Below are 15,702 nucleotides of genomic sequence, written 5' to 3'. Positions count from 1 at the left end.
GCTATAGAAATCACCTTTGTTTTCGCATTTGAGTCTTCTTTAAATCTGTGCGTGCTTGCAAGTTATTTTCCAGTCGAGCGGGCTGTTTCAATCGCCTCAGGTGAGTGAGGTCCCATCTTTCACCAGACCATGCTGACATGTTAATTTTGTTCATCAGCTTTTTGTGTAAGTAGCCTAGAAAATGAACGTTTTAGGCTAGGTATGCCATTTTTTTATCCTGCTGATCAACAAGGCTATTTTCAAAAATGTGCCGATGGCTTAACTGGTTAAACTATCCTTTATTCTGTGTGCACGTCATGTTCAGAACAATACATTAGGTTTATTTCCACATCTTATAGCTATTTTGTTTTTTTGCACAGTAACTGTTATTGGTTAACGTTTTTAACCGAACAGCTGTTGTATTACTGTACATCATACATAGGCTAATGCAAGTCGTGAAATACGCGCAACTTTTCAGCGTATTTTTTCTCTCTCGAATATTTGGCTTACCTGTGAATTATTTTCAACAAAGTCCTGACTGTTTTATTATGTTAAGTAACTTTTACTTTTGATTACCGTTTAGAACTGGCCATTAGGGTTGCTACTGGTCCTGCACTATTCATCCAGTTGTTTTCAATACTTTTGCCTGTATTCACTAACGTTGATTCATTAAATACATGTCATGTTCTATATTTAATGTAGCCTACAGTTGTGGTAATGCAAGGCAAGCACATCGCAGGTAAATGCCCCATTTTCAGCTGAATGTTTTTTGACTGTTTTCTGAGGGATTCTTTCTTTTTAGATTAGTTGACTCCAAAGTTTTCCTTAAACGTCAGTCAGATTAGTTGTTCTGCACATCCTTAATGTTTACCTAGAACAGCAATTAAAGAATGAACATTCCCCAAGTCTGTATTGTAATTTTAAAATATATGGGGGCTATTTTTAAAGTGACATTTGTTAATTTTGTCATGCTCTTTATGCTAAATATCTTGTTTAAACCGATGAAAATGGTACTGTTATATGTTAATGTTTATAATATTGGAAGTTTTTCTTGAAATGCTAATGTAAAAGAAGTGTGTGTGTGTGAGATAGATGGTAGAATGTGTTCAAATTCAAGTGCGCATTAATTATGAAAGTGTACGGGGCAGCCGTGGGACTCCATCTCTGGACTTTTCTCACGCAGCCTTGACCCACAACTGTGGTTGATCCATGTGTCTCTGATCTTCTGTCCTTTACGGTGTAGAAACGGGTGCGTATTTGTGCTATCAATGCAAACAACAGGGAGGAACTTGAACCTAAGTTCCTAAATTCACCTGGATCTCCCTCTCTCTCTCTCTCTCTCTCTCTCTCTCTCTCTCTCTCCTACAGGAAGCTGATCTCTCTCGCTCACACAGACACACACACGCTGGAGATGTTGAGGTGTGACAGCAGTGTGTGTTGATGGCTGGACGTAGGTGAGCACTTTGCTGGCCTCTGCTGGAAGTTTAGAGTAAATGCAAATCTATAAATCGTCTATAATGTCGCTACACCTCTCCATCTCAAGCCCTTCTCTTCCCTGTCCCTCACTCCCGTTTCTAATACGCAGGGGTCCAATGGTGTGTTGAAGGCGCCATGGGGAGCTGCTGTAGCTGTCCCGAGAAAGAGATCATCCCTGACAACCATCACAATAAATTCAAGGCGAGCATCTCTCTCTCTCTCTGTCTCTCTGCACTAAGAGCTTTATCTTCCTTTCACACATATACTGTGTAAAACAGCTGGTTGATGTCATGTGCTGAAATAAAAGTTCCAGATCATTAGTGTCCTAATAAAAAACAACAAGCTGTTGTTGTGTTCTAAGAAGGTGTGACACTTACAGTACCAAAGTGTGTTTGTTACAATACTGAATACTACATACACTACTAGGGCTGTGTCGATACAATCAAACATCGATATATCGAGATACTTTTTCTCACAATATTGTATCGATACATAGATCCATGGATCGTGATATATCGTGATATTTTCAGTGCACTCAGAGACACTTCTACGAGGCACAAAAGAGACTAAAACTGATGGACATGCTGGACCTCACTCATGCGTTTGGATCTAGGGCCGGACAAAAATATTGATTTTCTACTTAATCTTCATTTGTACGATCCCAATGTCGATTCTTAAAATGCCAAGATCGCTCTTTTTTTCTATCTGAAATCCCCAACAATTTGATGTGCATAAATACTTCCCATTTGCTTCAAAAAATGTCTGTGATTAGCCACTGGCTGGTAATTTTTTAGATTTCACTCACCAGTGTTTGAGTGGCATAGAGGTTCAGCACCAAGATATTTTCCCTGCGTGCTGAGAGTAAAGGATTTGACACTTTCGGTGTAATGTGAGTCCAAAGACAAGATCCAAGCAAACCATTTGTTGTTTTATAATGTCTCTTAATATCCTTTGTTCTCTACAGTCAGTTATTTATCAAAAACAACAAATCAGAAACATTTCATTCTAATCACACATAGCACAGATGCTGTAAAGAAGCCATTCGACCAAACAAACACTAGTGTCAAAGTCCCTGCCACAGGTCTTAAAGAGACAGTACCGTTTTAGCACTTGTTCTACATATCTAAGTAAATACTTGTAAATAGTACAAATTAGGTATGTAAACAACAAACATGTAACAATATACTGTATATATGCAATATAATATATGCAAATTCAATACACCATATTTATTGATGTAATATATAGACTAGATTTTTAAAAAAAAAGGTCAAATGTCACCAAAATGATGAAAAACTAATAAAATACAATTTGTAAAATGTATATGTCCGTAAATTAGAAGGTCCCCTGTATAATGAATAAATAACAGCATTAGCTGAAAGATAATTTCTTTCATACTGTATGCAAGCAAAATGGACATTAAAACGGAATTATACCCAAATTAATTTAAATTAAAAGCTAAATTGAACCATGATATCGTGATGTATTGCGATATATCGAATCGTGACGTGTATCGCAATACGTATCATATCAAATAGTCATGTGTCATATGCTGTTGGAAAGCTCTCAAAGAGTAGAATACAACCATCCTATTTGTTTTACTCACAGACAAAAATATAGTGAGTAATAGCTAAATATATGACTTTGACAATTACGGTGCATTCAGAAAGTATTCAGACCCCTTCATTTTTTTTTTTTTCTACATTTTGTTTTCTTGCAGCCTTATGCTAAAAAAATTTTCACATCAATCTACACTCCATACCCCATAATGACAGGGCAAAAACCAGATTTTTGATAACTTTGCAAATTTATTAAAAAGAAAAAACTGAAATATCACATTGACATAAGTATTCAGACTTTGCTGTGACACTTGAAATTTAGCTCAGGTGCATCCCATTTCTCTGGATCATCTTTGAGATGTTTCTACACTTTGATTGGAGTCCATCTGTGGCAAATTCAATTGATTGATAGCTGAAAATGAATATCAGAGCAAAAACAAGCCATGAGGTCAAAGGAACTGCCTGCAGAGCTCAGAGACAGGATTGTGTCGAGTCACAGATCTGGGGAAGGCTACAGAAACAATTTGGCTGCATTGAAGGTTCCCAAGAGCACAGTGGTCTCCATAATTCTTAAATGGAAGAAGACTGGAACAACCAGGACTCTTCCTAGAGCTGGCCGCCCGGCCAAACTGAGCAATCGGGGGAGAAGGGCCTTGGTAAGAGAGGTGACCAAGAACCCAATGGTCTCTCTGGTTGAGATCCAGAGATCATGTGTGGAGATGGGAGAAACTTGCAGAAGGACGACCATCACTGCAACACTCCACTGATCTGGGCTTTATGGCAGAGTGGCCAGACAGAAGCCTCTCCTCAGTGCAAGACACATAAAAAAGCACCTAAAGGACTCTCAGACTGTGAGAAACAAGATTCTCTGGTCTGATGAAACGAAGATTGAACTGTTTAGCCTCAGTTCCATGTGTCATGTCTGGAGGAAACCAGGCACCGATCATCATCTGCGCAATACCATCCCAACGGTGAAGCATGGTGGTGGCAGCATCATGCTGTGGGGGTGTTTTTCAGCAGCAGGGACTGGGGGACTGGTCAGGGCTGAAGGTAAGCTGAACGCAGCAAAATACAGAGATATCCTTAATGAAAACCTGGTCCAGAGTGCTCAGGACCTCAGACTGGGCCGAAGGTTCACCTTCTGACAGGACAATGACCCAAAGCACACAGCCAAGACAACGCAAGAGTGGCTTAGGGACAACTCGGTGAATGTCCTTGAATGGCCCAGCCAGAGCCCGGATTTGAACCCAATCGAACATCTCTGGAGAGACCTGAAAACGGCTGTCCACCGACGGTCCATATCCAACCTGACAGAGCTTGAGAGGATCTGCAGAGAAGAATGGCAGAAAATCCCCAAATCCAAGAGTTGCAAAGATTGTCACATCATACCCAAAAAGACTTGAGGCTGTAAACGCTGCCAAAGGTGCTTCAACTAAATACTGAGTTAAGGGTCTGAATACTTATGTCAATGTGATATTTCAGTTGTTTATTTGTAATAAATTTGCCAAGTTATCAAAAATCAGATTTTTGCTTTGTCATTATGGGATATGGAGTGTAGGTTGATGTGCAGCATAAGGCTGCAACATAACAAAATGTGAAAAAATGAAGGGGTCTGAATACTTTCTGAATGCACTGTATATTGGTATTGCTTATATGCCACGTTTGTGCTTATAACTTCACGAAAAATAAACAGAACATAACATATCACATACCATTACTTAGAGGAGGCGATTATCTTTCAAACGAGCCCACACACAAGGTAATCAGATGCGACACGAAGCACAATGTTACATATGGCCACCAGGAGATGGCGCCAAGTACATGACACAGACTCAATGATGACTCAAATGACACAGAATGAAACTCATTCTGTGAAATCTCGTTACTAAAATCATGTCTGCATGCTATGAATACCTTTAGTCATTGTTGCGTTTGCATGTGTAATTAGTTCTTATGTACAATTATTATGTTTTATTTGTTTGGAGAGGCTTCTGGACACATGGAGACGTTTTTGGACACTATGATAAATAATTTTGTAATGCTATAACTTTTGATTGCTTTGTCATGTCAACACAACATTTTTCACAGATACAGTTGACATGATTGGGAACAAAACAAAAGCAGTTTTTCGGAGCCACCTTATTTACACCCAGAGATACATAATGCCAAATAAGACAAATAAGGAAAAAAGTAATTTTTTTGCTTCATTTATTTTGTGATTTTTCAGCAGTTTCTTAGGCTGAGAGTCTCAGAATGTATCATAATCTATATCATTAAAAAAACTGAAAAGTTTTCTTTACAATGATACCAAACACTTGACGCTCCTTGTTTTTTTGTGAAGTTATAGTAAAAATTAATACATAGGAAAAATGTATAATTGCCTAAGAACAAAATAGCTTAAACACGAAAAACATCCAGTGTGTCCAAACTTTTAAGTGGTAGTGTATGTGTACACAGTGAACAGATTCTGATTTCAGCAGTCATATTAAGAGTATTAAATTGGGTTTAGAAGTGTGTAGAGCCTAAAACCGGTGTGCTGTGTAGGTGATAAATGTGGACGATGATGGAAATGAACTGGGCTCGGGCGTGATGGAGTTAACCGAGGAAGAGCTCATTCTGCACACGCGCAAACGAGATGCTGTGAAGTGGCCCTACCTCTGCCTTCGTCGCTATGGCTACGACTCCAACCTCTTCTCTTTTGAGTGTGGCCGGCGCTGCCAAACCGGTCAAGGTGAGACTTTTGATTCTCATAGTCACTGTATAACATGCTTGACGCTCATTCTCTCTCTGTTGGGCCCAATTCTGCTTTTACTATACAAATGTTTGCTTGTTATATTTATTTATAGTCATGTCACTCTTCTCTTCTGCTCCTCTCTGTGTGACAGATTCCTGGTATGTTCAACATTAATAAAGATATGTTACTGTTATTAAAGGCATAGTTCACCTCAAAATGAAAATTCTCTCATCATTTACTCACCCTCATGCCATCCCAGATGTGTATGCCTTTTTTTTCTGCTGAACACAAATGAAAATTTTTAGAAGAATATTTCAAGGGGCCTGGGTAGCTCAGCGAGTATTGATGCTGACTACCACCCCTGGAGTCACGAGTTCGAATCCAGGGCGTGCTGAGTGACTCCAGCCAGGTCTCCTAAGCAACCAAATTGGCCCGGTTGCTAGGGAGGGTAGAGTCACATGGGGTAACCTCCTCGTGGTCACTATAATGTGGTTCTCGCTCTCGGAGGGGCGCGTGGTGAGTTGTGCATGGATGCCACGGAGAATAGCGTGGGCCTCCACACACACTACGTCTCCACGGTAACGCGCTCAACAAGCCACGTGATAAGATGCATAGATTGACGGTCTCAGACACGGAGGCAACTGAGATTTGTCCTCCACCACCCGGATTGAGGCGAGTCACTACGCCACCATGAGGACTTAGAGCGCATTGGGAATTGGGCATTCCAAATTGGGGAGAAAAGAGGAGAAAAAAAAAGAAAGAAAAAAGAAGAATATTTCAGCTCTGTAGGTCCACACAATGCAAGCGAATGGTGACCAAAACTTTGAAGCTCCAAAAAGCACATAAAGGCAGCATAAAAGTAATCCATAAGACTCCAGTGGTTTAATCCATATCTTCAGATTGGTTTTGGGTGAGAACAGACCAAAATATAACTCCTTTTGCACTCTAAGTCTTGACATCAGCAGTCTCCTTGGCGACCATGATTTCAAGCTTGATTACACTTCCTCACACCATCTAGTGGTCTGCACATGCATCAAGCACTAGGATCAAGCTTGAAATCATGATCGCCAAGGAAACGGCTGATGTCAAGACTTAGAGTGCAAAAGGAGTTATATTTTGGTCCAAAATGTATTGGATTGCTTCAGAAGTCTTATAGATTACTTTCATGCTGCCTTTATGTGCTTTTTGGAGCTTCAAAGATTTGGACACCATTCACTTACATTGTATGGACCTACAGAGCTGAGATATTCTTCTAAAAACCTGTGTTCAGCATAAGAAAGAAAGTCACACATTTGGGATGGCATGAGGGGAGTAAATGAGAGAATTTTTAATCTTTGGGTGAACTGTCCCTTTAAATCATCCATGCTGAGCTCCTTCCCTTCAGTACAAATTGGTGCGAATTTACTAAACAGTTTACAGTTTACTAAACAGTGCAAAAACATGCATCTTATCCACTAAATAGCGGCAATCTAGTTTAGGAAGGGGTATTCAGTGCTAAAACTGTGCTGTGTCTTGAAAGTAGATGGTAAAATTATTATTTTAATAATTAATAAATCAAATACATTTTTAAAATGGCATATCAAATGAAACTAGAGACTCTACTCTTTTGATTCAGAAAGGTTTTAATATAAAAACGTAATGAAGTTTCGTACCAGATGTAGTTGTGTTGCCGTTTCTCCCAAAGACAAACTCAGCTGTGATCGGCACCATGTTGTTGTGTCACATGACTCGGTGTGTCAAAAGTTTAACCCTTTAATGACAGCCTAGAGTCTCCTGAACTGAGATGAGTCAGTTTAAATAAAATGAAATTATGCATAGCCTATAAAGAACCCAAAACGTGTAATGTCCTCGTATGTGGACGCATGGTCTCAGGAGGTTAAAAGAGTACATTTTCTGTCGATCATTTCAGCAGTATTTCATCAAATAATGATCAATTGATGGAAAAGACTGCTATAACCTGTTATAACCATATATCGAGATGTGCTATAGATCGTAATTGCACTTGCAAATTGCATTTAGCAGCGATTTTGTTGGTGCATAATAATTAGCGCATTTGCTGGGTGCAGTTCATTCTTAGTGAATTCCCCCCAAAATGCAAAATGACTTTCCTTTTCGGCTGATATCACCAAATCCTCTTCTATTTCACACCACCCACCACATAGAGACCATATACAGACCTGAAGGATAAAATCAACTCCTATCCTATATTTTTTTCTCGTTTAATATTTTATTTCAGTTGTTATTAATGTACATAACATTGCTAACACATGAAATGGGTTGCAAACGTTTCATGTTGACAATACTGACTGTTGTGGTATCTGTTCGTGTGTGTTTTGTTGGTGTTGTTTACTCATAACCCTCTCTCTCTTTCTCTGCAGGTATATTTGCATTTAAGTGTGCACGAGCTGAGGAGATCTTCAACATGCTGCAGGACATCATGCACAACAACAGCATCAGTGTTGTGGAGGAACCAGTGCAGGAGCCAGAGCTTCCAGTCACACCACACACTCCCACCAGTAAGAATATATGCATAAACACACTTCTGCCCTCACGGTTATACTGACCTTACTAACACCATAACTGCTCTTTCCTTAGCTCCTGGTTACTCTGTCCCAACGGTAGCAAATGCAATCGGACGTTACCCGTCATTTGGCGACAGCTCCTCGCGGCCTTCGAGCCGTCACCCGTCAGTGGGCAGTGCTAGGTTACCATCAGTCGGGGAGGAGTCAACACACCCGCTACTGCTAAATGATGAAACGGTATATTTTTGTGATGCTTTACTTTTATTTAAGGTGTGCTGTTATATTCTAAGCATTTATTGCTTACATAGCAGACGATAAAACAGGTGAAAAAATTTATAGACTAACTGTACATTAAAGGGGGGACACAAGCTATATCTAGAGATGAACATATTTGTATACAAAGGATTTGTTGGATTTTGTCTATGACAACAATGACGAGACAAAGAAAAATTGCGCCATGGCAATAATCAAACTGTTTTAATTAAAACATACTGTTGATGAAAATATGACAAGAAAAAAATAATACTGCAATATATTAACAATACATTAACACTAGGGGGCCTGGGTAGCTCAGCGAGTACTGACGCTGGCTATCACCCCCGGAGTCGCGAGTTTGAATCCAGGGCGTGCTGAGTGACTCCAGCTAGGTCTCCTGAGCAACCAAATTGGCCCGGTTGCTAGGGAGGGTAGAGTCACATGGGGTAACCTCCTCGTGGTTGCGATTAGTGGTTCTCGCTCTCAATGGGGCGTGTGGTAAGTTGTGCGTGGATCGTGGAGAGTAGCATGAGTCTCCACATGCTGTGAGTCTCTGCGGTGTCATGCACAACGAGTCACGTGATAAAATGCGCGGATTGACGGTCTCAGAAGCGGAGACTTGTTCTCCGCCACCCGGATTGATGTGAGTAACCGCGCCACCACGGGGACCTACTATGTCGTGGGAATTGGGCATTACAAGTTGGGAGAAAAGGGGATAAAAAAATAATTTAAAAAAAATACCCTACCACTGTATTTATTTATTAACTTTTTTAAAGAAAGAAAATCTAGAAAGAATCGATTGAAATAATCCAGTCATACTATGCTGGGGATTTCCCCGTTTAAGCTGCGTGCAATTAACTTTACTAACGGGTTAATTACCTCACACATCCTATATATGTGACATTAGTCAGCTATATCCACAACATAAACGTAATATCTGCACAGACAATGAAGCCATTGAGCAGCTGAACTTAAGAGAAATAAATGACAATGCACATACACAAATTGTATGGTGTCCATTTATATGAGTGTTTACGATAATCCTGATGACTCGTTAACAGAGAGAGAATAATGAACTTTAAACAGCTGTAATAATGCATTAAACCAAAATGAAGCGATAACCAGCATGTAACGAACATTAAACAACAAATACAAACCCTAATCTCAGTATACATGGTGTAATATTTATTCTAGCAGTCAGACTGCTAGTGCAGCGGTGGTTTGTGTGTGTTATGTATGTGTGATTATGCGCGTCTCGAGTCACTCTTTAATATAAATGTACTGTGTTAGGTTGTGTTTGGACTTGTTTTAATTGCAGTGCTGTTCTGTAAGGAACTATGTGCTATTTCCCACATTCTGTTTAGGTTTTGTGAATACGTGAAAATGATCGCCCCGAAGTAACATGCATACATGTTTTTGTCGCGTTTTCGTTTATTGCCTCATGAACCAAACAGAATATGGGAATGGCATGTTACTTACAGCAGATGACTAAAACCAGCCAGTAACAACGTGCAGAGATGTTGAAATAATCCTCACAGAGCAATATGAGCTGGTCTTTCATTCACACAGACACGTTCACTTGCGGCTGCCCGAGTGTCTGCCTGAAGGAAAGACGCCGCAGGCAGTCTGAGATTCTCAGCCACAAGCAAATAAACGTAACACATTATCGGCAGTAATTCCATTATTGGTGCGATAGTAATATTTAGATTTTCCCGGTTTTCGCCAATATATCGTGCATCCCTATAATAAAACTGGTGGGCTCTTTTAACCTGGGCCAGTAAGCAACCACTCAGAGTACCCTAGCAACAACATAGCAACACCCTAGCATTTAGGCTCTGAGTTTTGCATGGGTAAGCAGCACTACTATTTCATATTCTTCTTCTTTTGATAAATATTTAATGAACTATCTTTGCAGGTGCACACTTATGTCAACACAACGGGTCTGCAAGATGAGCGGCGCTGTCGCAGCAGTGGCCACGCCCCTCTGGAAATACAGACGTCCAATTCAGAGGGCGTGATTCCAGCATCGCCCAATGAGGTAGAACCGCAGGTGGTTTTGGAGCCAGAGAGTGTTACGTTTGTGTTAGGCCCCACCCCTGTACAGCGACAAATGCTGCTTAAAGAGAGACCGCGAGAATTCAGCGAGCAGGAGTTAGGTGCGGTCAGTTCTAGTATAAAACATGCTGGAAAGACTGTAAATGGCTGCGCGGGATCCGGGACAGACTGCGACACCGGTTACGACAGCGACGAGCGCAAGGAGGCATCGCATGAGCAATATAACGGAGTGGCCCCTCCTAGACGCAACAGACCCCCAGTGCCTCTACCTGACACCCACAATGCCAATAACTCCGCCCAGAGGCGGACTGCACTGCTCAACTATGAGAACTTGCCAGCATTGCCTCCCGTGTGGGAGACTCGCAAACCTTACAGCGAGGCAGAGGATGAAGAGGAACTCAAGTCGCCCTCTCTCAACGGATTTCATCTGCCACATTCCTTCGACCCCCAACACAACTACGTCAACACAGAGAACGTCACGGTGCAGCTCAGCGCGCACAACCTCCAAAGTTCCAGCGCTCAACCTACAGTCTTCAGTTTTGACCTCCGAAGGCTCGGGGTGGGCGACCCACTCCGGCAGCTCAACTACATTGAGGTGGAGATGGACAAAGTATCGGACTCCAGTGGGCCTCAAACCCCGAAAACGCCCACCACGCCCTTACCGCCAACCCCTACACGGCGGACAGAGCTGTACGCGGTTATAGACATTGCACGCACGGCCGCTATGTCCAGCCTGCAGAAAGCACAGCCACGTGACGACGGCACATCCAGGAAAACTCGACACAACAGCACGGACCTGCCCATGTGATTCGACCCGGCACTGATCACTGCTGCGGTTCTTTTATGAATTCAGTAATAAAGTTGCTTTTGCTTGTCCAATTGAAGAAAATGAAGCCTATTTTATGACCATTATGATTTTTAGTATTGTGACATAATTTTCATGACAATTAAACACACTTTGCCCCGGGGCCTGGGTAGCTCAGCGAGTAAAGATGCTGACTACCACCCCTGGAGTCGCGAGTTCGAATCCAGGGCGTGCTGAGTGACTCCAGCCAGGTCTCCTAATCAACCAAATTGGCCCGGTTGCTAGGGAGGGTAGAGTCACATGGGGTAACCTCCTCGTGGTTGCTATAATGTGGTTCTCGCTCTCGGTGTGGCGCGTGGTGAGTTGTGCGTTGATGCCGCGGAGAATAGCGTGAAGCCTCCACACACACTAGGTCTCCGCGGTAACGCACTCAACAAGCCACGTGATAAGATGCACAGATTGACAGTCTCAGACACGGAAACAACTGAGATTCGTCCTCCGCCACCCGGATTGAGGCGAGTCACTATGCCACCATGAGGACTTGGAGGGCATTGGGAATTGGGCATTCCAAATTGGGAGAAAACGGGAGAAAAAAACAAAAACTTTGCCCCCCTAAATTCCAATTTTCCATTATGCATTGGGATATTTTTGTTTGAGGGTTTTTTCGATTCCTATTTTTCTCAGTTGTGATTTAGATAGATTCTCCTGACTATATAATACAGTATTTTAAAATATTTTTTCAATTTAAAAAAAGTGTAAATTATAGGCATTACATTAAATACTACCATCGTGAATAAATACTTTTTCCACTCCAAAAAAACCACAAAAAAAAAACCAAATATATATATTAGTTTAAATAATAATAAATTGAAAGTGGTACAATAAATACTACCATCTTGAATAAATACTTTTTACATTTTTTTTTTTTTTAATAAGCATAAATTATATACTTCCAATATTTGTTTTTCTAATTTAAATAAGCATAAAGGCAGTACAATAAATACTACCATTGTGAAAAATTACCTTTTCAATTAATTTTTTTTTCCCAATTTAAAAAAGCATACATTTTAAGGAAATTAAAATGTATATATATATTTTTTTTGCAGTACAGTAATGAGTAATTTATTTATTTTATGTTTTTGCATTAATGTCAGTGTGGGGGTGGGGGGGGGGGGGGGTCTTGTGCTTAAATGTCATGAAAATAACAATAAAAACACTTAAAATGAGCTTCATTTTCTTTTTGAAACATATTTCTTTTAATTTTGAAGTGAAATATGACATGTTCTTTACAGGTTTCACGATATTCGCCCGCATACACAGTAGATGTATGTATACAATTTACTGATTTGCCTACATACGACGTATTTGCCACAGGTCTGAAATGTACAAGTGAAACAAATAAACGCTCATTAAAGGTCACGTGACGTAAAGGCAGGTACTGAACGGAAAATAACACGACAGGTATAAATGAGGAAGCACAACGGTTTTCCAGACCTCATTCACAAATGCTGTGATGTTTTCTCCTTTTTTGATGTCGAAGTGTTCGAAATAAAACATTTAGTTACTTGATGTAATACACTCATTTTGCACTTGAGAGCAATAAATGATGCTCACGGTATTTTAGAATCACACGGTACACTGCAGTCACTTTAAATGCTCATTCTTACTCCATAACCCCTCTGCTCTCTGAATACGCCTGCTAAGACAAGTGTCTCCGCATGTGTTTTAGCTCTCCGCTCACATCTGTCGACCAAAGACACACTCACTGCCCTGTTTGGGTAGACTCCAATCCGGTAATGTCTTTCAGAGCAGGACTTGGTGAGATGTTGCGAATCTCATGGATCCCTTTTGGGCAGGAAAGGCTTATCAAGTGCATCAGTATGATAGTTGGATCATTGCAACAATGTGAATAAAAGTATTTGGCTGTTTTCAGAGGGAGAATGTATCAGGTGCTGTGTGTGGAATCTACCTTCATATGCATCACTGTGTCTTACAGGCAAATGTGGTTGTATCATTCAAAGCAAGCGTGAATGTTCTTCTTAAAGGTTTCCAAACAGACTGCAGACTGTTCTATACATCCTGTTTATATTGTAAAGTTTATTTTATGCTCTAATTGCATTATTATCTTGTTATTTTCTACCATTTTGAGAGAGAGTGTGCAAATATAGGAACATTTACGTGTACCAAACATTCATTAATTTTAGAAACAAATGAGTGCTATCGATATAATTGTAAAAAATGTAGATTATTTGCCAAATCCTTTTTTCATGGATGCAAGAAATTGAGTGATTGATTCAAATGTCCCTCGTATGGGTTGAGTTTTTTTTATTTTTTTAGTTAAGATGCATTGTGTGTGAGAGGTAACATTCCTATGCGAGTATTCCACAATTTATGGACATTGTATGGAAACTAGTTTTGATATTTCTATTTGATATATTGGCAATTGATATCAGTTTAGCAAAAATGTTTGTATTTTTTAAAACAAGACAAATTGTTTTTTTATTTTGTGATATGTACACCATTACATCCTCTGCCATTCAGTGCCAACTCTATTTTTGTAGCATGGCAAAAAATCATTAAAAAGCAAAACTTGGGTCTGTTTTCACTGTTTACAATGAGATAAATAAGTATTTGTATTCAATTTTTACACTTAAGCACTGAAAATAATTTGTACACATTGTGTTACAGAGGCATGGAGATACAAGCGTAGTTGTTTTATGAATTATATGATTGCTTACCATTTCTTTTAGGGTCATTCCGTGTCAACTCAAATAGACGTCTCGGCTCAATTTTGTTTTTTGATCATTTTATTTATTTTTTTACTTGTGAAAGAAATACATGAAGGATGATTTTGATCAAGTGATGAGATTAAATGCCATTTAAAATAAGTTGACTCTAGCACCCCTAGATGGCATATATGCCAATCATGTGAGTCTAAAAACTGAGAGAAAAAATAATAATATTTTTGGAGTGCCTATATCTCCAGAAGATCTAAAGGTGCAAGGAAATATATGCAAAAACTGTTCCTACTCGCTGAAAGATATTAATGAAATAAGTGTCGTGAGGACTCTGTAAACAACAAACAAAAAAATGTCTGCGGGCCGTGGTCTCTGATGCTGTCTGCCTGTCAATCATTTTGCACGTTCTTATAGTATTGTAGTTGCAGCACATTATTGAGGCTTAATGCCATTTTTATGCCATGTTGCTCATAACATTTGTCAGTAGAGGGCGCTATTTTGCTGCTGTTGGTTCAATAAACTCATTTGGTGTCTTTGGAGTGCAGGGTTTTGGAAAGAGGTGGCATGGCTAATCCAGTGGCTCAGTCTCGTGGAAGTAGAATGGTCAAAATTGCTTAAAGCACCTTTAAAGGTATCTAAATAGCTTTACTTTACTTTTTGCATCTTTATTTTTAAGGCCCTATATGGTTAAATCCCTGAAATGTGAGGCTCTCACTGTGGCTCTTTTCATAAATTGTAAAATTTGACCCTTTTTCAATGGTCAAAAACCAAATGGTATGAAGCTAGTTTTTCACACTCCAACTTTGGAATAATACCTCCCCAAAAGTGTCCCCCCACCCCACTGCCCCCCCATTTTTGGACTCACACCATTGGCATAAAATGCAATAAGGGGTGCTGACCTGATTTTAGTAAAAGACCTACCTATCTCTGTGTACAAATAAAATAACGACGCTGCCACCTTTCTAAGGGGATTTTTTTTATCTGTAGTTTTGCTCAAAATCATGGGTGAAAATTGTCACTTTGTCCCCCCTCTACAAAATAATGGATTATTTAGTAAATATTGATCCATGGAATTTAATATTTTGGCTTCCATCATAATTTATATTTATCTTTCATAAAAAAATTCAGCCAGAGAAGTTTCTGAAATGTAATTGATTTGACATGAAATAACCTTTGAAGTTTTTCAACATTTTTATTCATGAATTGCTTTTTTTGCAATTCATTTAAATAGTGTTAGTGTTGTGTAATTTTTTAAGTGAAAAGTTAGTTTTTAAATTACAAATATTTCATGAAGTCTCTCCATTAATATTAAGCCATAACTGCATGTTTACACAAGAACAATTGTTTGAAATAGATGAAGTACACTGAAAAAAAAAAAAAAAAACTGTTGGTTTAATTCAATTGTGGACATTTGTTCAACACAATGAAAATGAGTTTCTTTTATATAAAATAAAAAATTAGGCTCTACTCAAATACTCCGTGTAGCGAAAACCTAAATTAATTGAGGTAACCTAACTTAGATTTGATCTGTTCAAATAACTCAATTGAACCTTAGAAAGGCATTAGCATATTGTGTGTA

At 39.5% G+C, this 15,702-nt stretch overlaps 1 protein-coding gene across 1 annotated transcript in view; it reads left to right on the top strand.

The window, feature by feature from the left end:
• The window catches only part of frs2a (fibroblast growth factor receptor substrate 2a), a 38,499-nt gene extending 26,057 nt beyond the window's left edge, over nucleotides 1-12,442 (top strand). The window contains exons 2-7 of the mRNA XM_051688970.1: nucleotides 1,348-1,433; nucleotides 1,565-1,656; nucleotides 5,559-5,745; nucleotides 8,127-8,264; nucleotides 8,344-8,507; nucleotides 10,441-12,442. Coding sequence (XP_051544930.1) covers nucleotides 1,591-1,656; nucleotides 5,559-5,745; nucleotides 8,127-8,264; nucleotides 8,344-8,507; nucleotides 10,441-11,388 — 1,503 coding nt within the window. The 5' untranslated portion in view covers nucleotides 1,348-1,433; nucleotides 1,565-1,590 and the 3' untranslated portion in view covers nucleotides 11,389-12,442. The remainder of the gene's footprint in view (nucleotides 1-1,347; nucleotides 1,434-1,564; nucleotides 1,657-5,558; nucleotides 5,746-8,126; nucleotides 8,265-8,343; nucleotides 8,508-10,440) is intronic.
• The last annotated feature ends 3,260 nt before the right edge of the window (nucleotides 12,443-15,702 follow it).

Source organism: Myxocyprinus asiaticus, chromosome 45, assembly GCF_019703515.2.
Source record: "Myxocyprinus asiaticus isolate MX2 ecotype Aquarium Trade chromosome 45, UBuf_Myxa_2, whole genome shotgun sequence".
Classification (NCBI taxonomy): domain Eukaryota; kingdom Metazoa; phylum Chordata; class Actinopteri; order Cypriniformes; family Catostomidae; genus Myxocyprinus; species Myxocyprinus asiaticus.
The sequence above is the reverse complement of the archived record's forward strand: the minus strand, read 5'-3'. Positions and strand labels throughout refer to the sequence as shown.